This window comes from Canis lupus, chromosome 9, assembly GCF_048164855.1.
Source record: "Canis lupus baileyi chromosome 9, mCanLup2.hap1, whole genome shotgun sequence".
Classification (NCBI taxonomy): domain Eukaryota; kingdom Metazoa; phylum Chordata; class Mammalia; order Carnivora; family Canidae; genus Canis; species Canis lupus.
Genome location: NC_132846.1, coordinates 12101685 through 12124191, shown reverse-complemented (window position 1 = coordinate 12124191; position 22507 = coordinate 12101685). Strand labels below are relative to the sequence as shown.

General features: G+C 34.9%; 1 protein-coding gene across 14 annotated transcripts in view; it reads left to right on the top strand.

Annotated features, from left to right (window-relative positions):
* Nucleotides 1-22507, top strand: part of HEATR5A (HEAT repeat containing 5A) — a 112017-nt gene that overhangs the window by 26945 nt on the left and 62565 nt on the right. For 11 of the 14 annotated variants that reach the window (XR_012036405.1, XR_012036404.1, XM_072838171.1 and 8 more), the window contains 8 exons: nt 2518-2678; nt 3873-4128; nt 4952-5107; nt 6632-6882; nt 9685-9796; nt 14727-14879; nt 16034-16133; nt 18986-19095. Coding sequence is in view for 12 of the 14 variants with exons in the window: in XM_072838171.1 (XP_072694272.1) it covers nt 2518-2678; nt 3873-4128; nt 4952-5107; nt 6632-6882; nt 9685-9796; nt 14727-14879; nt 16034-16133; nt 18986-19095 (1299 nt within the window). In the remaining 2 variants the exon portion in view is untranslated. The remainder of the gene's footprint in view (nt 1-2517; nt 2679-3872; nt 4129-4951; nt 5108-6631; nt 6883-9684; nt 9797-14726; nt 14880-16033; nt 16134-18985; nt 19096-22507) is intronic. The other 3 variants (XM_072838170.1, XM_072838165.1, XM_072838172.1) reach the window with 2 other exon arrangements.

Here is a 22507-nt window from a genome sequence, read left to right as displayed (position 1 = left end):
AAAATCTGTGAATGCATACTGAAAACAAGTAAATAAAGGAGAAGAGAAAGCTTTTTTACAGTGGAATGCCAACCGATAAACATATAAGGAATGATTATTAGATAATGACCTTTTGCAATCATAGTAATAATTTTTGCTGGTAGGAATCCTCAGTGCATTGTTAGATGAAAGCTTGATGGGCTACAGCATATTTATTCTATCTTAAATATCACCATACAGGTTGCAGAGTAATTACAAAAGGAAAGTTCATATTCTACAGTGGACAGACCTGGCAAACTTTATTCAGGTGTTCAAAGGTCTTTTTTTTATAGTTTAGATTTTTTTTGTTTATTCATGAGAGAGAGAGAGAGAGAAAGGCAGAGACACAGGCAAGCTCCATGCAGGGAGCCCGACGTGGGACTTGATCCCAGGTCTCCAGGATCATACCCTGGGCTGAAGGCGGCGCTGAACCGCTGCGCCACCAGGGCTGCCCGTATTCAAAGGTCTTAACACTAGTATAGGGACAGACTGACAGCAAGCATGACAGTGCATTTTGCTATTACACATTGAGAAGGCTTATAGCATTACTTATGTAGTTCTGCCAAAAATTCTGAGGAAATACTAGACAAACTCAAATTGAGTTCTGTTCTACAAAACAACTAGCCATACGCAAATTCTTCAGAAATGAAAAGGTGACAAGGAGAATATGGTGAGTCTAGGTGAAGGTGAAATTTATTTTACTATTCTTTTTTTTTTAATATTTTATTTATTTATTCATAGACACAGAGAAAGAGAGGCAGAGACACAGACAGAGGGAGAAGCAGGCTCCATGTAGGGAGCCTGATGTGGGACTCGATCCTGGGTCTCCAGGATCACACCCCAGGCTGCAGGCGGCGCCAAACCACTGTGCCACCGAGGCTGCCCTATTTTACTATTCTTGCAGCTTTTTTTTGTAATATAATTTTTAAAATTTCAGATAAAAACCTAAAAATACATATGTTTATCCAGACTCCACTCTTCTGCAGTCACCTTGATTTAAGCCACCCTCATTTCTTGCTCTGTTAATATAGCTCTGCTTGGGTCTATGGTTTATATCCTTCCTCAAGGGCTTTTTGCCTTAGCTATTTCCTCTGCCTAAAACAGTTTTTCTCCAGATATCTTCATGCTCAACTCCCTCACTATCCTCAAACTATGTTCAGATGTCACCTTTCCAATGAATCCTACCTTGACTACCTTATTTGTACCTCAAACACTTCCCCCCCAGTGTTGTTGTTGTTGTTGTTTTTTAAATTTTATTTATTTATTCATGGGAGACCGAGAGAGGCAGAGACACAGACAGACAAAGAAGCAGGCTCTATGCAGGGAGCCCGATGTGGGACTCGATCCTGGGTCTCCAGGATCACGCCCTGGGCCAAAGGCAGGCACTAAACCACTGAGATACCCAGGTGTCCCTCTCTCCCCATCCGCTCCCCCCCCCATGTTCTTGAATAACTTTTTAGGTTTTGCATTGCTTTAATCATTATCTAGCATACCTTATACTTAGTTGTTTATTATTCTTTCCTTCTTAGAATTTATGATCCACAAGGGCATGGATTTTATACTGTTCACTGATATAAATCTATGCCAACATAGGTTTACTTTTTTTTTTTTCAACATAGATTTTCATTTGCTTCAGATGGTTATTTCTTTTTTAGGCTAAACAGTAGACTTTTTGGTCATAACTTAGAGTAATGGAAGTTTATTTCTCTACTATATATGACTTGAGCCAATAATGAGAGTCAGAGCTCGTGACCCTCATTATTGAGAAGAATGAAAGGGAGAGAGAGAGTGAGAGCGTGTGCTTGTGAGTATGTGTGTGTGTGTTAAAGAGATCTTGTTCCCTAAATATTCACAGGGAGAAACTCAGCTGTGTCCAACTGCAGACAAACTTGAAGACAAAAACATTCGGCTCTAACTAATAATCTCTTTAATTATGGTAGCCTAAGGCCCAACTGCTGTTTAATAATATTTAGCTTTTGATTTTTTCAGAGACTGAGGATATAACAAAAGTTGTACTTGCAGTTGAGAATTATAAAAAAAAGGACATGGCGGTTACTTTATATAAGTTTCATTAAGAGTTATAGAGCATTTGGAGATACAGAATTATGATTTTGGCATTTTTAGTATTTAAAAAGAGTTTTTAAAGCATTTTATAGCATTTTCATTTGTAGAGAACAAGGGCAGTTTATGTTTTTTGTTTTAGAAGATGGTTAGCCTTCTAACTTCTTTGTGGAAAAGAGGGCAATAAGGCATAATCCCAAAGTGGCTTAGTCTTTAAGATGTCATTAGCATGATACTTCAGAGTCTTATGATTTGACCTCGTATAACTTTTTGTATGTTAATTGTGTAATGTCCTGTCAATTTTGCATTTTGTTTGGATTTTTAGTTTATTTTTGTTTCTATTAACATGTTTACCAAGATCATGCAAATCAAGGTCATGCATTAAAATTTGAGTCTGTAAAGTACAAATCATATGTTTTATTTTGTTCTTTGTTATAGCAGTCTCACGTCAAAGCATTCGCAGAGTATCTCTGGAGGAAGTTCTGGAATTACTAGGAACAGGGTTTCTACGTGGAAGTTCAGGATTTCTTCGAGCCAGTGGAGATATGCTGAAAGGAACCAGTTCAGTCAGTAGGGATGTTCGAGTTGGAGTTACTCAGGTTAGAGTCACAAATGAGTATCTATGTGCAATGCTCACTGGCCTCTAATAAGAATTTTAGTATCTAAATACTCCGGGCATAAGTGATACTGTGCAAGGTCATCGCTTCTGCTCTCATATTTATAAAATAGAGATGGTAAGGCTACTCTTTGAAAGCTAGATTACAAATAAGAGAACATTAGTTACCTAAAAGCCAATATTCACAATGTGTTTTCAGTTCCTAATAATGGGAAATTTTTGTTTATTTCATTTGAAATACAACATTTGTCTGTTTCTAGGCCTTGTGCTTTCATGTGTCTTGCAGTTTAACATGTTTCCCATTGTGCTTTTGTGTGCCTGTACAGTTTAGATTTAAGATACGTGTTAGGTACATATTACTCAGTATGGGAAATGTTGTATTTCCATTTTAAATGGTTTCAACTCCTAAGTAAAGATCTTAGCATAAATCTGGGAATCTAAGCTAAATCTGGGAAAAGTATCTTAGAATAAAATAACACAGAGGTCTCTATTTTCTAAATGCCATTGTGGTTCAAAGCAAATGTATATATATATTTTTTTTTTTTTTGCAAATGTATATTTTTAAAAATTCACATATGTCAAAGTGTTTTATACAATATACAGAAACTGGATTTTTTGAAAATGTAAGATGTCCCAGTGTAATTGTAAACTATTTCTACAAGAACAGATTACATAAGGAAACTACTGTCTTTGTATTTTTGGAGTGAGACCAACCATTAACATTCATTAAAATAGAGAAGTGATTCATCACTGTAAAGTTTCCTTTCACATTTCTAGAACTAAATTCCCTTAGAGTTATGGTATTGGAATTTATTTAATTCTTACAATGTGCTCATGTTTGATTTGGGTTTTTTTGTTTAGAATATTAAAGATCTTGAATCCTTTGTTCAGAGGAGCCATAGACACATTCTCTATATTAGCTGGCCATGCTGATTATCCTGAAACTTTGTACAGTCTGACCAAAATAAAAATGCAGCACAAATGAAATCCCAGTTATAAGACTGTGTACTTTAGTTTGGGCTTTAATAAACAGGCAAAAAAATAATATTATCTTTACATAGCTAAAGCAGCTATAAATGAGAAAAGAGAAGAAACAAATTTTATATATTTTGTAGAAGAGAAAATATACAGAACTGAAATTATTTCATTTTGAAGATAAAACTCTTTTCTCTTTTAGGCTTATGTGGTATTTGTTTCAACATTAGGAGGAACATGGCTAGAGAAAAATTTTGCTACCTTTCTTTCTCATATCCTAAGCCTTGTGTCACAGTCGCACCCCAAAGCCACCCAAACTCAGACTGATGCTGTCTGCGGTCGCCGCTGTGTTTCATTTATCCTTCGAGCTACTATAGGAGGTCTTCTTGGAGAAAAGGCCCAAATTGCTGCTGCCAAGGATATTTGCCAGGCTATCTGGAAGTTAAAGAAAGTTGTGGGTATGGATCTACTAAGACATTCTGTTTTAACAATGCTAGAGGAATTGTCCTTTTGGAAAAACTAGACTGGTATATATTACTATATTAATACAAAAAAACCACTTTTGTAATATATGTCAGTTTTAGGATAAAATTGTCAATATGTCAATGAGATAAATTATCTAACATATAACTGTGGTATATTTATATAAGTCTTAAAGGCTAGTGATATTAATTCCACAGATTCATAATTTTCCTCTTGATGTTGATACAGTGTTTTTTAAATAATCAGTTAATCTCAGGGGTGTCTGGGTAGCACATTCAGTTAACTGTCTGACTTTTGATTTTGGCTCAGGTCATGATCTCAGGGTTGTGAAATCAACCCCCAAGTCAGGCTTCTAGCTGTGCTGGGTGTGGAGCCTGCTTAAGTTTCTCTTTCCCTCTCTGTCTGCCCTTTCCCCCCCCTTACAAAAAAAGAAAAAAACAATCAGTTCATCCCAGTTCCTGTACTATTTTAAGTCCACTCTCTGTATCTTGTATATCAATAAAATTGGAATATTTTTTAGTTTTCCATGCATTCTTTCTTTAGTGCCACTTGTATTAGTAATTAAGGGATCAGTGGTCAGGTAGCTTGAACTAAATTGGTTATATTAGTTCAATTCTTACTCAATTGATGCAAGTCCCTATTTTAATATTTCAGTTAAGTGCCTTAAGGGTTTCATGTATATATAGAAAGGAGGTATTAATTTTTACCTTTATATTTTCTCTGCTTCCAACACCCACCACCCCCATAACCTATTTTAATAAAACAGTGATGTGTAGTTAATTCTTACGCTTCTGTCAGATGCTGTGATGAATGACGGTAATATGGAAATCCGGCTTGGCTCCACAGATGTGACAGCCAGCCAGCATATGCTGGTGTGTGCTTTACAAGAACTTGGAAATCTCATATACAGTCTTGGCACCACAGCTGCACCTTTACTGCAGGATTCAAGTGCAGGTATCTTTGGTTTGTGGACTTGTCTGAATTTCTTGTTTTTACTTTTATTCTAGACACCTTTTTCTGAGGAAAACAGTCTTTAGAGCTCATTTACTACAGATTCCACTACTGATTTGTTATAGAGGTTTTATCAAATAATAATCAAGGTTATTAAAAATATGTATATATTTGAGTTTTTTCTTTTATAATTAAAGGTTATTCACAAAATCACCCTTTACTCCTCCATTTCTGGAGATATTTAAGATAACACGGAAAGAAAAAAAAGCAAACCTGAACTCCTGTGTCTCATCTGCAGTGAAAACATTAGTTTCCATATGATACAAGTAATTCACTTCTTCAGAAGTTCTTCCATGTAGTCTCCATTTTCTTTCTCTTGGAAGATTAATCACTTTGAGAGATAATCCACATACCAAAAAGTTCACCCTTTTGACATATACGATTCAGTGGTTTGTATATATTCACAGAGTTGTTCGACTACCACCACTAATTCCTAAATGTTTTCATCATCCTAAGAAGTCCTATACCCATTAGTGATCCTTTACCCCTTCCCCTCCCCCCAGCTCCTGATAACCACTAATTTATTTACTGTCTCTATCAATTTACCTGTTCTGGATGTTTCATATGAATGGAATCATACATTGTGTGTCTTTTATTTAACCATTTAAAAAATCATTTTTGTTGTTTTTTGTCCTTGAACTGTGATACATATTTATTGCTCACCAAAGCTTACATTATATTTGATTTGTAAGCTCTTTATCCCATATAATTTAGCAGTCAACATAAACTGTTACATTTAACATAAACTTACATATTTTGATGAAGTTGAAAGTTGCATTACAGCAAATGTAGACTTTTATCCTTACTGATAGTGGTATTCACTGTATTCATAATTGTCTAGTAGACCATTGAGTACCTAGCAAAGTCTCAATTTTGTTTAACATTTTGTTCTCAGGTAAGAGTGATATGGTACACAGGAAGCATTATAATTATGTAGATAAATGTACCAAAAGAAATATTTTAGAAAGAGGAGGATGGAGCATAGTGTGACTTTCTTTTTAAGGTGTTTTTGTATTGATAACTTTTAATTCATAGTATCAAATGAATAATGGTCTGAAGATAAAAAAGCAGAACATTATGTGGGAAATAAAATTTTTCTTTTGTGTATTAATTTTAACCAATTTTCATATTAGAAGTAAATCTTGTATATAAAAATCATTTAGGGGTACCTGAGTGGCTCTGTTGGTTAAGCAGCTGATTCTTGGTTTTGGCTCAGGTCTTGATCTCAGGGTCTTGAGTTCAAGCCCCACCTTGGGCTCCATACCAGGCATGGAGTCTACTTTTAAAAAAATCATTTATAATTTTATATATCTTTTTAAAAATCTTTTTTTTTATTCTGATTTGGCTTTTAATAAAGATAACATTTTATATCCATGTGGCTGCCTATTCTTTTGACTATTTTATGGCTAAATGAGTTTATCTGTAGAGCTCACTTTTTTTTTTTTTTTTTTTTTTTTGTCCTTCCAGGCATTCTTGATAGTGTCATTTCAGTTATTCTACATCCTAGCATTTCTGTTCGACTAGCAACGGCTTGGTGTTTACACTGCATTGCTGTGGCATTACCTTCTTACCTAACACCTCTTTTAGACCGGTGCCTGGAACGGCTTACTGTACTTAAGTCTTCACCGGAAGCAGTGACTGGCTTTAGTTTTGCTGTGGCAGCTTTGTTGGGAGCAGTGAAACATTGTCCTTTAGGAATTCCTCATGGGAAAGGCAAGGTAATGATTTCATTCTTCACATACGATAATGACATTTCAGGTTTCTTCTAAAAACATCATTGTCTTTTGTATCATCCATTCAAAGCCATGCGGGACAGCTTTCTGAGAAATCAGCTATATTACTTAATTTTTAAATATTATTAAATAATTGCTGTGAGAAACAAAGAGATAGTTAAAAATGTCTTATCCACACTTAGATAGGAGTGGTTTCTGTGCTTTTTATTGGAAATATCTCCATTTAGTAACAGAATTTATTCATGAAGGCTTTACTTTGCTATATATTTAGCTTTGCCACAGAAGTGCATATTAAATTGCATCATAGGGGTGCCTGGCTGGCTCAGTTGGAAGAGCATGCAACTCTTGATCTCAGGGTTGTGAGTTTGAGCCTACATTGGGTGTGAAGATTGCTTTAAAAAAATAAATAGATTAATAAATAAAACTTTAGAAATAGGGACGCCTGGATGGCTCAGCAGTTGAGCATCTGCCTTCAGCTCAGGTCCTGATCCAAGGATCCGGGATCGAGTCCCACATCAGGCTCCTTGTGGGGAACCTGCTTCTCCCTCTGTCCCTCTCTCTCTTTCTCTCTCTCTCTCTGTGTCTCATGCATAAATAAATGGAATCTTTAAAAAAAAAAAGTCTTTAAAACAAATTTAGAAATAAAATTGCAATGTAGAGGAAAGTAGGGTCACAAAAGAAATCTTAAACTTAATTTAATAATTTTATAGTTGGCATTATTGGTGATAGTATTTTGAAATTAGTGTACATAAAGTAAGATAGAGTAGGTAATGTTCTTAGGAAATAAGACTTCATATTTAAAAAAAAAAAGCTGTAGCTGTAAAATCAAGAAAGTTAAGTAAAAGCCCCATATGTTAAATCTGAATGGAAAATATCACTATGAACTGGTTTTTGTTTTCTGTTTTTTTTTTTAAATACTTAAATCTTCACTCTGCCCAGTGGCAAGATCTAAAAGTAGTGACAACCCTGTTAACTAGGAAAAGCACTAGTGGCCAGATTATGGCTCTAAACACCATTTTAACAAAAGGCAGTCAGGGCTCCATGAAGGAATGGCTAGTTCCATATCTAGGGCAGGAAATGCATAGTGTGAATCTGAAATGCTTTGTCATAACAGAGAACAAGAAAGTCATCAAAGACTAGTGTCTTCATTTAAAAGGATACAGAAGGTAATTTAAGGGGCTCCCACTGGCCAGAGGGGATAATATGTACATCCAAAAAAAAAGAAAAAAGTGGCACCAGTGGATTGTATAAGTAGGAATTGTGAGTTATCAGAGAATGTTGTTTTTGACAGTGAAAGCCTTTGTAACCTGGGCCTTACACACTTATAAGTACTTTTTAAGAAATAAATCACCATTCCTTGCTTTCTCACTGTCATGTCATTGTTAGTATTATAGCGTATCTGCTGTTTAGCCTTTGCGAAAGAACGTACCATTGCTTCAGAAGTTGTAAAACTGTTGAGTATTGCCAATGTCACTTGAGTAAGGTGACTGACAACTAACATATTATGTCATATATTTCTAAGCAAAGAATTGCCATTACATGTACTTAATTAAATTTAATTAAGTAATTCAGATCTTACTAGTTACGCAGAAAAGATTGGCTTATTTTATCCTTGCTTTTACTGAGTGTTTTCCATTGATTCTGTTGGCTTCAAGTAGTCCTAAGTTAGCAGCAGTAAGTTGGTTAGTTGTTTTAAAATACACTAGCCTTGGGCAGCCCCGGTGGCTCAGCGGTTTAGTGCCGTGTTCAGCCTAGGGCGTGATCCTGGGGATCCAGGATCCAGTCCCACATCGGGCTCCCTGCATGGAGCCTGTTTCTCCCTCTGTGTCCCTCTCTCTCTGTGTGTGTCTCTCAAGAATAAATAAATAAAATCTTAAAAAAAAAATACACTAGCCTTCTTCTTAGAAAATTTATATGCCTGCTATTAATATTTGCTGCTTTTCTAGAGATATTTGGTAACAGAGATGTTTTCTCAGACAGATGCCTCTTGGCCTCTATACTCTATAATAATAAGCATGCATTATTCACAATGTATGAGATAATCTGGTTCTTCCTCTTTTGCCTATTTCACAGACTTTTGAGATTTTTTTTTAAATTTTATCCACAAGAGACACAGAGATTGAGAGAGAGAGGCAGAGACACAGGCAGAGGGAGAAGCAGGCTCCATGCAGGGAGCCTGATGCAGGACCCGATCCTGGGACTCCAGGATCAGGCCCTGGGCTAAAGGCGGTGCTAAACTGCTGAGCCACCCGGGCTGCCCCACAGACTTTTAAAATATAACATTTTTATGAATCCCACTCTACTGTGAAACTCACCTTAGTGTGAGATTATTCTAAGTACTTTAATTTCTATAGTATACTGCCTCTGGAAAGATTATCAGCTACTCAGGAATCAAAATGGTATGCAAATTTTTAAAAAGGGAGATTCCTGTAAGGAAGCCTTTTCTGGTACTTACAGACTTAAGATAATTGCTTAAAACTAAAAGTAAATTCAAATTCTGTGCACCTTGACTTGAACAATTGTACAATGTCATCCATTTATGCTCTACAAAGAATTACAGGTTGCTGTGTACAACCTAAAATGCCAGTATTTAACCTTGAAACTTAACCTTTTTTAAATAGTTTTCTCTATGATGTTGTCCAATGGTGTGGTCTACATGAATGACAGTCTTTTATCACTTATATTTGTTATATGTAAGAGATAATTTTTCAAGAGATTAACTGACGTCTTTTATCCAGTAACCTATAAATTGATATGCTTCCTTTTACTTAATTTTTTCATACGCAGATTATTATGACTTTAGCAGAAGATTTACTGTGTTCAGCTGTACAAAACAGTCGTCTTTCAGCTCAGCGCACACAAGCTGGTTGGTTGTTGATTGCTGCTCTGATGACATTAGGTAACAACAGTCTTGTAGAAGATTTACATGACTATGAAGTATTTTGTGTTTTCTGAATGTAAAATATTGTAATGTATGATTTGAGGAAACTGATTTTTAATTTGTACCAGAATTTAAGTATCCATACATTTTTCTTCTAACAGTCACCTTAGGAAGCCATGTACTTAATTTATTCAACATGTCTTCAGATCTCCTTATTTGGAATTCTTTCCAAAACTAATTTATGAGCCTTAAGTAGGATAAGCCAATTTGATCACCTTTCTGGCTTAACTCTGAATGACTTGACTCTTCTAAAAATCATTCACATTCATCTTCAGAAGAAAAAAATTTCCACAATGTAAGGGTGGGTAGGAGAATATATCATAGCTTATGAATCCAATTCTCTGATTGCTTTGAGAATTGGTAATGCCGATAAGGTAGTTGAAGAGGATAGGGCTTATTAAATTATATTGATTAAAAATCAGTAATTGTGGGGATCCCTGGGTGGCGCAGCGGTTTGGCGCCTGCCTTTGGCCCAGGGTGCGATCCTGGAGACCCGGGATCGAATCCCACGTCGGGCTCCCGGTTCATGGAGCCTGCTTCTCCCTCTGCCTGTGTCTCTGCCTCTCTCTCTCTCTCTCTCTCTCTCTCTGTGTGACTGTCATAAATAAATTAAAAAAAAAAAAATTAAAAAAAAAATCAGTAATTGTATTATGGTCATGACTATTATATTTATGTCCTATAACTTTGAAACTCAATTTTATTACTTTATTAAATTTCTATTTTAAATCTCTCTTTTATAATCATAACCTTTATTGCCAAGGTATAAAACTGGCTGGATTTAACCAATAAATCATTTTGATACCTCTGAAGTAATTTGATCTAAAAGGAGCTTAAATTAAAACAAACAATCCTAAATGAAGAACTACTTTAAATAATGTTCTTGAGATGATTAAAGAGATTTATTGGACTATATCAAGGTTCAGCTTACAGGCCAAATTTGGCTTACCAACTGTTTTGTACAGGCTGTGAGCTAAGAAGAGTTTTTATATTTTTAGTGGCTTAAAAGAAGAATGTTTTGTGATACGTGAGAAATATATGAAAGTCAGTTTTCAGTGTGCATAAAGTTTTATTAGAACACAACCGTTATCACTCATTTATATATTGTCTGTGGCCTTTAAGGACTACAATAGCTGACCTAAGTCATTGCAAGAGACCGAATGGCTTTCAAAGCCAAAAATGTTTATTGTCTGACCCTTTATAAAAAATATGTACCCTGACCTAGGTCATCGTTTCACGAAGTGTTGGGAATAATGTGGCCAAGCCTTTAGTTGCTTTTGGCTGGATGTTTCATGTCTGTCATATTGATGATATTGCTTAATTATAGGAGAACATAAACTACTTAATAAATGCAGTATTCAAATAATGAAATTTTTCAGAACAAAGTAATTCTATCGGAAGAAGGCTACAGGAGATCCCTTCTCTTTTAAAGAAAGAGATTGGGGGCACTTGGGTGCCTCAGTGGGTTAAGCATCTGAATTTGGCTCAGGTCATGATCTCAGGGTCCTGGGATCAAGTCCTGCATCAGGCTCTCTACTCACTGGGGAGTCTTCTCCCTTTCCCCTCTACCTTTCCCCTTCCCCCCATGCACGTGCTCTCTCTCTCTCCCTCTCAAATAAATAAAAATCTTAAAAAAAAAAAAAAAGATTAGTACTCCATTTTATTGTATATTCCTAATTAACGTACAAAAAAGGATTAAAACTTTAATGTTTTGGGGTGGGTGGGTGGCTCATTCAGTTAAGCATCTGACAATCTTGGTTTGACTCAGGTCATGATCCAGGGTCCTAAGATTTAGCAATGTGTTGGCTCTGTGCTCAGTGTGGAGTCTGCTAATCCCTCTCCCTCTGCTTTTTCCCCCTCTTGCTCTCTCTCTCTCTCTGGAATATTTACTTAAATAGAATCCTTTTTTAAAAATTAATGTTTTCCAATTACTTTGTTTTCTTGGGCTTTATTTTCTTGTCTTGTGCATTATTATTTCCCTTTATTATCAAATTTTAGAATATGTTGTTAGTAACCTAGCAACTTTCAAAGAGCCTCATTTGAGATTTTTGCTCTTAAGTATCATTGTGAACTCATAGATTTTTACACATTCATGTGTTTCAGTCCACCAGTCATTATTCCTTTTGATCTTCAAGTTGTCTCATAAGTGGAAGCCCCTTCATGCTGGTTCATGTATCCTTTTAACATGAACCTAGTATTCTTTAATAACCTGTTAATTTTTGACATCATAAGATGTCCCAGCTTTTACATTTTCTGCCCCAGACTTGTAACAAGACATTTTCTGAGGAGTCCTGATTCTTTTTTTGGGAAATGATATGTAGGTGACAGTCCAAGTGCCTCATTAGTTTTTGCCTTACAGTTTTAACACCTTTTTTGCATTTTCAGCATTTCCTTTACTATTTGCAGTTTCCATCATTTTAAATATATTCACTATTCTGAACTAATGCAGACTCAAATCCATTCCTCAGATGTGAGCTGCAATATTTTTTAATGTTTTTATGCCACACTTTGTACTTTATCCAATACCACCTGAGACAACTTTAATTTACCTATAGATATCTACCTGTCTTACATGTCTGTGGATGGCTCATAATGTGTGTGGTTTCTGATAGGTATATTGTTCTTGGTGTGAATAAACTTACTCTTGTGTTTGTGTTTTAACTTTGTAATTATTATACACTCATTTATACTTGTTAGTTCATATATGTCTCTGAAATGACATTCCCTTGATACCTTTGTAGGAAAGAATTACTACACTGTTTACTATTAAATTAGTGAAATATCTTAAGGGTTTAATGGCAGTTATTTATGAAACTTAACCATGGATATTCAGTGACTCTACACATTTTTATCTGACAAAATTTTTCTTTAAGAATTTCCTCTGACAGCCCAATATATATGAATGTGTGTGTAAATGCACACACGCACACACACACAAGCCTTAGAGTCACTTTTTTTTTTTTATTTTTTAAGATTTTGCTTATTTATTTGAGAAAGAGAGAGAACATGAGCATTGGGGAGGGATAGAGGAAGAAGCAGACTCCCTGCTGAGCAGGGAGCCCGATATGGGAGCCTGATATGGGACTTGATCCCAGGACCTTGGGATCATGACCTGAACCAAAGGTAGACACTTAACCAGTGGAGGCACCCAGGCACCCAACAGTGAGTTACTCTTTTTTTATTATTTTTCAGTGAGTTACTCTTAATGGCCTTATTCTGATTTCCTTATTTTATTACAATTCTAGGGGTTTATTAAAATATTTGTCCATTTGAGAGACAGAGAGCTCAAGCACATGTGTGAGTTGGAGAAGCAGCAGGAGGAGAGAACCTTCAAACAGACTGTAGAGCGCAGAGCCAAATGTAGGGTTTAATCCCACCACCCTAAAATCATGACCTGAGCTGAAACCAAGAATCTGATGCTCAACCGTCTGAGCCATTGAGGCGCCCCTGGGGTTTTCTTTTGGTATTACTTCATCAAAGGAAGTAGGAAGTAGTGAGCGAAAGAGTGTTGAATTGCCTTTATGTTGAATTAACACTATAGGCGTTAGCATATGACCTCTTTCTAAAAAGTACGCCAGAAGAAAAATGGAGAAATTAATTCTATTTTAATCTACTATAAATTACATGCATAAAAAAAGATTTGTTTGCAATTGCCCTTTCATTTTGCCATTAGCTCATCTTCTTGTACGTAGGGCAAATTTTGAATGATAATTGCATGTCAAACACTGATATATAAACTCTCATAAACCCCAGAAAGGATCTAAAGAGGTAAATGCAATTATTGTCTCCATTTATAGATGAGGAAATTAAGGCACAAAAAGGTTAGGTAACTTACCCAAGTTTACACAGCTAGTAAGTGGGTGGACCAGAGTTTTAACCTAGGTGGTCTTCTTCCAGAGGCCAGTGCAGTTAGTTCTATGCTATACTGTCTTACTGCGGAAGAAAACCATACAGTTAGCACAACATGGGAATTAGAAGTAAAGAGTACTTACAGGAGGATTTTAAAATAACCCAGACTTGTAAAGAAGTTACAAGTTTTTGGGAGAAAAGCTGTGAGTTTTTTACACTTTCTAGTTTTTCTTTTTTCTTTTTTTTTTTTTTAAGATTTTATTTATTCATGAGAGACACAGAGAAAGAGGCAGAGACACAGGCAGAGGGAGAAGCAGGCTCCATGCAGGGAGCCCGATGTGGGACTTGATCCCAGGTCTCCAGGATCACACCCCAGGTCGCAGGCGGCACCAAACCGCTGCCCCACCGAGGCTGCCCGTTTTTCTTTTTTCTTAACTGATAGTGCTATCAAATAAAATGCTATCTATCCTTGTACATTGCCTTTACCAGGTTTGTGGATTCATGATCCATTAGTTCATAAATGTTACTGACCTGAAGTCTTAAAAAAAATTCCAATCAGATATATCACATCTGATTTTTTTCCTGGAAAAAGTTGCAATCAAAAGTTAGCATTACTTCCAGTATACAATGTTATTTGTCACCAAAAACAGTGGTGCCTTGGATTTACATGATACGGTATAGTTTTTCAGAGTACTCTAAAGTATGCTCTTTCCTTTGGCCCTGACAAACCCTTGGAGACAATGCAAGTGGTGCTAGCTTCATTTTATAGATAAGAGAAACTGAATCTCCAGGTCACAGCCCTAGTGGAAGAGCCGACCCTAGAACTCTTTACTGTTAGTTCCTTATTTTTCCTCTGCGTACTCCACAGTGCCTTCAGATAACAGTTCATTCAGTAGTGGTACATTTGTTAAAAGCAGAAGGTAAAAAAAAATGCCAAATTGGAATAGTGGATTAAAATGTTTAAGAGGGAAGTTTCTGTTTATTGAGTTTTAAAGAGTAACATTTTGGGTTCTTTTTAAGTAACAAGTTGAATAAATTATAGGTCCTGCAGTTGTCAGTCATCACCTTGCTCGACTTCTGCTATTGTGGAAGTGTGTCTTTCCAGTGTCTCCTAAAGATCTAGAAACAGAAAAGAGCCGAGGAGATTCATTTACCTGGCAGGTAACCTTGGAAGGACGAGCTGGTGCGCTCTGTGGTAGGTAAAGTTTAGTCTTTTTTCTCTCTTCACTTTGGCTTTTTCCCATTCTTTAACTTTCCCCATATTTATATCTTTAATGGTGAAAATATCTACTTATGGTGATTTTTGTAATTGAACATAATTAGTGATTATAGCAGATATGTGATAAAAGGAATTTTAGAATTTGGATCTGTAGGATAATGCACATTTTCTTGGATGTAATCTAGTTAGAACTGTCAAGATTGCTTTGTCTTTAGTAGGCATTCATTCCTCTTTTTAGAAATACTAGGTTTAGATTTAATTAGCATTGATTAAATATGGTTCCCATTTAGTTTTTTTATATGAAAGTTATACCCGGGATCCCTGGGTGGCGCAGTGGTTTGGCGCCTGCCTTTGGCCCAGGGTGCGATCCTGGAGACCCGGGATCGAATCCCACATCGGGCTCCCGGTGCATGGAGCCTGCTTCTCCTTCTGCCTATGTCTCTGCCTCTCTCTCTCTCTCTGTGTGACTATCATAAATAAAAAAAAAAAAAAAAAAAAAAAATAGAAAGTTATACCCTTCTATGGTATATGAACCATTAAAAAATAGTATCTACCATGAATATTGAACTAAGGAAGGTAGTATTTCTGGAAAGACATGGAAACATTGATTTTGGTTTTATTTGTTTATTCATGGCATTTTTACTCTTAAAAAAAGTAAAACAATTTTGAAATTAATCTTGAAACTCAGTCTAACTTTAAAATATTCATTTTATTCTATATATGAAATAACTCCTATGAAAATGTATGTATTTCAGGTAGCATCTATAAGAAACTAACAATGCTGGCTAAACTGTTACCATAGTTCTGCAGAATTAGTATAGAATTGGCAATCTTGAGGTTCTAAGCTAATTTATTATTCTACTTGTGAGCTCAGAAGTTGAGTAAAACTTCAGAAAAATAACATTTTGTTAACTTGGTTGTTCTCTTTTAGTGATTCTAGAAACTTTTTTTAGCTTAACTAGAGGTAAAAGACACTAGCTTCCTTTTCATGCTAGAGTTTCAGGAATTTTTTTTTTTTTTTTAGCACATTTCTTTATTCCTCTAATAAAAATGCAAATGCTGTACCATAATTGATTGCTTTTTCTCATGGCTCATTACATTCTGCTGAGTAAGTCTGTTCTGTTTTTCAGCTGTCAAGAGTTTTGTTTCCCACTGTGGTGACCTTCTTACTGAGGAAGTAATTCAACGTCTTCTTCCACCACTTCCTTGTGCTGTGGATTTGCTAACTCAGTAAGGATGTCTACTTAGATTTTTAAAAATGTTTAATAGTAATCAGTTATCCTCTGAATATGTAGTATCTGTTTAATACATTAATAATATTAGGCCAAGTTTCTATGATTGGTGAATGATTTTTCTTTTGCAGTGGAAGGCAAACATTTAGTTACACAATTTTTTTTTTAGGCTAGGAACTTGGAAGAAAAATACATATTAAAAGGGGAGGAAAGTTACTTGGTGGATATTGTATCTTCCAAATAGTCAGATTTAACCAAGAGATTAAATATTAAACCTCTTAACCTTTTCAGGTATGCATTTTATTGGTTTGTTAGTGCTATTCTGTGTTCATAAGAACCAGATGCTTGTTAACAATTTAAATTTTTTGTTGTTTTTATTTTTCACAAATTTGACTTTTATGATAAGAAGACATAGAGAAAATACAATATATGTCATGAGCACTTGTAATTTCCAAGTTAATATAATGTATAGTTTTTAAAAAGTATTTAATGATATAAAATTTAGTGTATTACCAAAAAATAAATCTAACATATGGCTTATAAACATAATAATAAAATGAACACCTGTGAATCCAACACAACTAGAGCAGGGGTTAGCCACTGTTTGCTGTAAAGGGCTAGATTGTGAATATTGTAGGCTTTGTAGGCCATACAGTCTGTTGCATCTACTCAACTCTGGTAGCTCAAAAGCAGTCATAGATAATTTATAAATAAGTGAATGTCACTATGTTCCAGTAAAACTTGATTTACAAAAATAGGCATTGGGCCAGATTTAGCTACTCTTAACTAGAACATTAACAATAGTATTTAAGTTATCTGTGAGTTCCTTTCACATATCATTCTTTCCACTTATAGGTGATGACTCTTCTGAATTTTATAGTTGTCATTCCCTTGCGTTTTTAAAAAGTTCCTCACGTGTATGTTTCCCTAAACAGCGCATTGTTTAGTTTTGCTTGGTTTTGATCAGGCAAATGGTGTATTATTTCTGAGACTTACTTTTTTTTACCCATCATTGTTTGTTAACTATCTGTAAGTTTGTTCATTGATTTTGGTTGCTATATAATATTTAATTGGGTGTGTATATAGCAACTTATGTCAGTGAAATATCTAAATATATATTTTCCAAAATTCTAGTATATTTTTGTCAATACTTTTTTTGTCAATACTTTTTTTTAAAAGATTTATTTATTTATTTACTTATGATAGAGAGAGAGAGAGAGAGAGGCAGAGACACAGGAGGAGGGAGAAGCAGGCTCCATGCCGGGAGCCCGATATAGGACTCGATCCTGGGACTCCAGGATGGTGCCCTGGGCCAAAGGCAGGCGCTAAACTGCTGAGCCACCCAGGGATCCCCATTTTTGTCAATACTTTATGTGACTACCCTTTGATCCTTCTTCACTAACAATTAGACATCATTCCTAGCCCATCCAGTAGGTATAAATTGATATCTCATCATGATTTTAATTTATATACTGATTCTTGATTATTTGACATTTTATATATTTATTATTCCTCAATATTTCCCCTTCTAAGAATTCCCTATTCGTGCATGTCTTTACTTATTTTTAGGTAAAATAGTTTTTTGAATTAACAGGAATTCTTAACTTAATATCAGATTTATCAGTCCTGTATTTTTTGTTTAGTATTTTCTGTGTTTGGTTTAAAAAATCTTTCTTCAGGGATCCCTGGGTGGCTCAGTGGTTTGGCATCTGCCTTTGGCCCAGGGTGCGATCCTGGAATCCCAGGATCGAGTCTCGTGTCGGGCTCCCGGCATGGAGCCTGCTTCTCCCTCTGCCTGTGTCTCTGCCTCTCTCTCTCTCTCTCTCTCTCTCTCTCTGTCTCTCATGAATAAATAAAATCTAAATAAATTAAAAAATAAAAATATAGTGACCAAACCAAAAAAAAAAAGGAAAAAAATACAGTGACAACTCAAAAATTAACTAATTTCTTCTAGAAACCAGAAAGAGCAAGTATTAATTTCCCAGAAAATACAAATGAATAAACATTACCAGACTTTCTTAAAGTACCTGGAAACTTCATGCTATGATAATTTAGTGGATTTATTCCTGACACACTGAAAGTAATTCCGTTATATTTCTGTATTGCTAAAAAGATGGAGACCATACTCCAACTGGTAACATGGAACCTTCAAAGAGCAGTAGTAATCCTTTAATAAATATTTGTTAGACGAGTGAGCATCAGTAAAATGATGCCTTCATACCAGTAGTGGTAATGAACAGAAAATTAAAAAGTACATGAAAGTGAAGGAGATAAGAGATTTTGTGATTGAAACTTTTAGGGAATCATTGGCTTGACTTATGCTTTATTAAAAGAGAATTTGTTTCATGATCTTTGCATGTTTTGACGCTCTTTTTTTCCTTTTTGGTGATGGCATTCCAGATCAAGTTTCAAAGAAAAACTTGGATTTTTTACCTGCATATTTATGTTTCCTGTTTGTTTTTTTCCATATGATTCCTTTTCTACATAAGGATTTCCTTTTCTTCCATTTTTTACAAATGCCAATTTGTAAATTGTGGAATTTGGTAAGAGTTTGTTTTTAGACAAAGTACTGATGGCCTTAGAGATCTAAAGCTGAATTAAATAGTTCTGTTGTACGAAGTGTGATAGAAAACGTAGTTGAATAATTTCCATGTGTGACACTTATAATACCTCTTATAACTTATCATTACATTATTTTTTTAAAAAGGTAAAAAGAAAAAAAAAGAAAAAACATAAAAAGAGCACTATTGTTTACTAATAATATGTATAACTTTTATATTTATATGTCAATCTATTTTGTATTTGTATGTTATATATCTTATGTACTTATACTTTTTCTTTTATATTAAGGCTTTCTTCAGTACTAAAAACATACGGAAGCACTTTGAAAATGCCATCAGTAGTTTATAGACAAAGGCTTTATGAATTACTGATTTTATTACCTCCTGAAACCTATGAAGGTATGTGCTTTAAACCAAAATGTTTTACTGTTTGGCTGGAAAGTAATACCCAAATGAATGGTATGGTGTTTATTTAGTACCTTTTTTCTAGGAGGTATAGTGAGTTCAATCTCAACCATTGTGTTCACCATTATATAGTAAGGAAAGTAAATTTTTTTAAAAACCTACTTTTTAACTTTCTCCTCTGGGGAATAAAAGTCCCTAGTTCCACCCTGTGGAAGAAAATAAGTCACAAAGATTGGTCTTGATTCTACTCTAGGGTTTGGTACAGAATATATAATGTAGGCCTATTAGATATTGACCCCTAGCTTCCTTCTACAGTGATTATCTACTGTACACATTCTCTTCCACTATTGTATTCTTCACTGTGCCCAGACAGAAGTTTAATACTGAACTACCAAGGTATAATTGATTTTATAAGTTTAGAGTAAAAAAATAAAAAAAATAAGTTTAGAGTATAGGTTTTGCCTTTATTGGGTTTAGATATGACCTTAGATTAATGGTATACTATGACTGGTAAAATAAACTTGCCCCTGTTTTAAAATTAGTTCGGGATCCCTGGGTGGCGCAGCGGTTTGGCGCCTGCCTTTGGCCCAGGGCGCGATCCTGGAGACCCGGGATCGAATCCCACATCAGGCTCCCGGTGCATGGAGCCTGCTTCTCCCTCTGCCTGTGTCTCTGCCTCTCTCTCTCTCTGTGACTATCATAAATAAATAAAAATTAAAAAAAAAAAAAAAAAATTAGTTCTAAAAACTTTATTGTAAATTTAAAACACAGTTTTAAGAAAATACATTGCTAAAAAAAAAAAAAAAAAAAGAAAATACATTGCTACTGTTGAATTGCTCAAAATGCTTGTTTTAGGAGATGAAAGTTATAAATGGACTCCATTGGGAACTTGATTTTTTTTAATCTTAATAGTTTTTAGCCAGCCATATTAAGTTGATAATTACTTCAAAACTACTTCTTGTAAAAACACATTTATTGGCTTCTTATCCTATTCTGCAGATAAGTGCAATATAATATATACTATATTAATTCAGAATATTAACCTGTGGCCTTTATTATAATGTGAGTAGTATTGTTCCCACTGCCTTTCTTCCTGGTTCACAAATGTGCCTATCAAAATATTTGATGTAAAGTAATCATTTAGGATAAGAAGAAGAACTGTAAAAAATGGGAAATTGTCATTTCTCAGGAATTGTATCAAAAGAACCATTTCTGTATGAGAGGTACTGTGGTAGAAATTGTGTATATTATCATCTCATTTATCTTAGGACAATACAGTAATCTGGTTATATTTTCCTTATTTGACAGATAAGGTATAGAGAAGTTATATAAACCAACTTAGAAACATATGTGCTGTAAATAGTGGAATCAAGATTATAGATCGGCTTCATGCTATGCTACATACCTATTTATAAGTAACCTAGAAGAGATTTAACGAACAGTCAAGACTTAGTGATAGGTCTGTCTCCTTGTATACTGTCTCTTAGTATATAAGAGCTACCTGCTAGATATAAAAGCTCTTGAGATAATTTCTGTGTTCCATACCTCAGGTAGCTGTCTGGTTCTGGCAAAAACAATTCCCTTTAGACATTTATATCATTTTTACCATATTTTGGAGTTTATTTTCAAACTACAGATAAAAAAATTAATTTCTTTTAAAGTCTTCATTAAACATCTAAGAATACCAGAATGTCAACCTAAAATATATATCTTCTAATAAATGATAATATAAATCTGCCCTTAAAAGATTTAAAGAAAAAAACAAAGTTTTGTATTTTTTTCTCAGAATTGAGAATACAGTCAGAAGTCCTAAAGGAATAATGAATATACACGTGTATGAATTTTTTTTTAAGGACTTTATTTAATTCTTCATGAGAGACACAGAAAGAGAAGCAGAGACATAGGCAGGGGGAGAAGCAGGCTCCCTCCAGGGAACCTGATGTGGGACTCAATCCCAGGACCCTGGGATCATGCGCCGAGCTGAAGGCAGATGCTCAACCACTGAGCCACCCAGGCATCCCATGAATATATAGATTTTAAATCAGTTCCAGAATATTCACTGGGAGACAAAGTTAGGAATTATTATAAACTTCTTGAGAAACAGAATCTATGTTTACCTTTACCCTCTTTATCTTCTTCAAGGATATCTATTTTTTAATATGATTAAAGAAGAAATTAGTTTTAGAAAAAGAAAATATGGAGGTATTAATAGTTTCATGTTTCAACCAAAAATAATTTGCCATATCTTGGCTATCTTTTTTCATTTTTAAAACTATAGAAATAAAATTAAGGATTTTTTTTCCTTAAGGATTTTTTTCAAATGGTAGTCTATATAATAGATTTATGTATATGGAGCGTAACAGTAAGAACTTTACCATTAAAATATCAGTTGAAATTTAAAATAATGGTTCATCATACAATAATAATGTATAGTAATTTCTAAATCTTTTAACACAAAAGGAAATAGGTCGTTAAAGTTATACATCTCACTAACTCAAAAATATGGTTAACAAAACGGAAGTTAAAGTTCTGATGATACTGCTTGGTACAGTGGTTTGTCAAAAAGTAAGTTTACAAGACAGTAAAAAATTGCTTTGTTGCATACGACGTATTTAATAACTTAAATGACTTTGTGGTCATCCTGCAGATGCAGAATTTTTTTGTTTGTTTGTTTTTTCAGATGCAGAATATTTTCATGAGTGACTTAGTTTCCCAAAATTTGTGGAATAAAAATTGGGTTCTTAGTTTTTATTTCCTGTTTTAGTTTTGTTATGGGCTAGTGTTTTAATATTCTCCACACTGGAAGTTGTTCCTCATTAGCAATAGAAGGTCAATGATGTACTTCTACAAAAACATATTTGCAGGGGTGCTTCGGTGCCTCAGTCTGTTAAACATCTGACTCCTGATTTTGGTTTGGGTCATGATTTGGAGATGGTGGGATCAGGCCCCTCATATGACTCTAAGCTTGGTGTGGAGACTGCTTGTCCAACTCCCCCTGCTTCTTGTGCTCTCTCTCTCAAAAAAATAAAAAAAAAATTTTAAATAAATAAATAAAAATAAAAAATGGAAAAAAGCACATATTTGCTTTTTTTTTTTTAAGATTTTATTTATTTATTCTTGAGAGACACAGAGAGAGAGAGAGGCAGAGACACAGGCAGAGGGAGAAGCAAGCTCCATGCAGGGAGCCCAACGCGGGACTCGATTCCCAGTCTCCAGGATCACGCCCTGGGACGAAGAGGTGGTGCTAAACCGAAGAGGTGGTGCTAAACCACTGAGCCACCCAGGCTGCCCCAACCTATTTGCATTTTAAAAGGAATCATTCTTAAGTGTACTTTGTTCAAGGATTTTTATGAGCAGTCACTTTAAGTGAGAAATAGAGAGGGGCACCTGACTGGCTCAGTCCTTG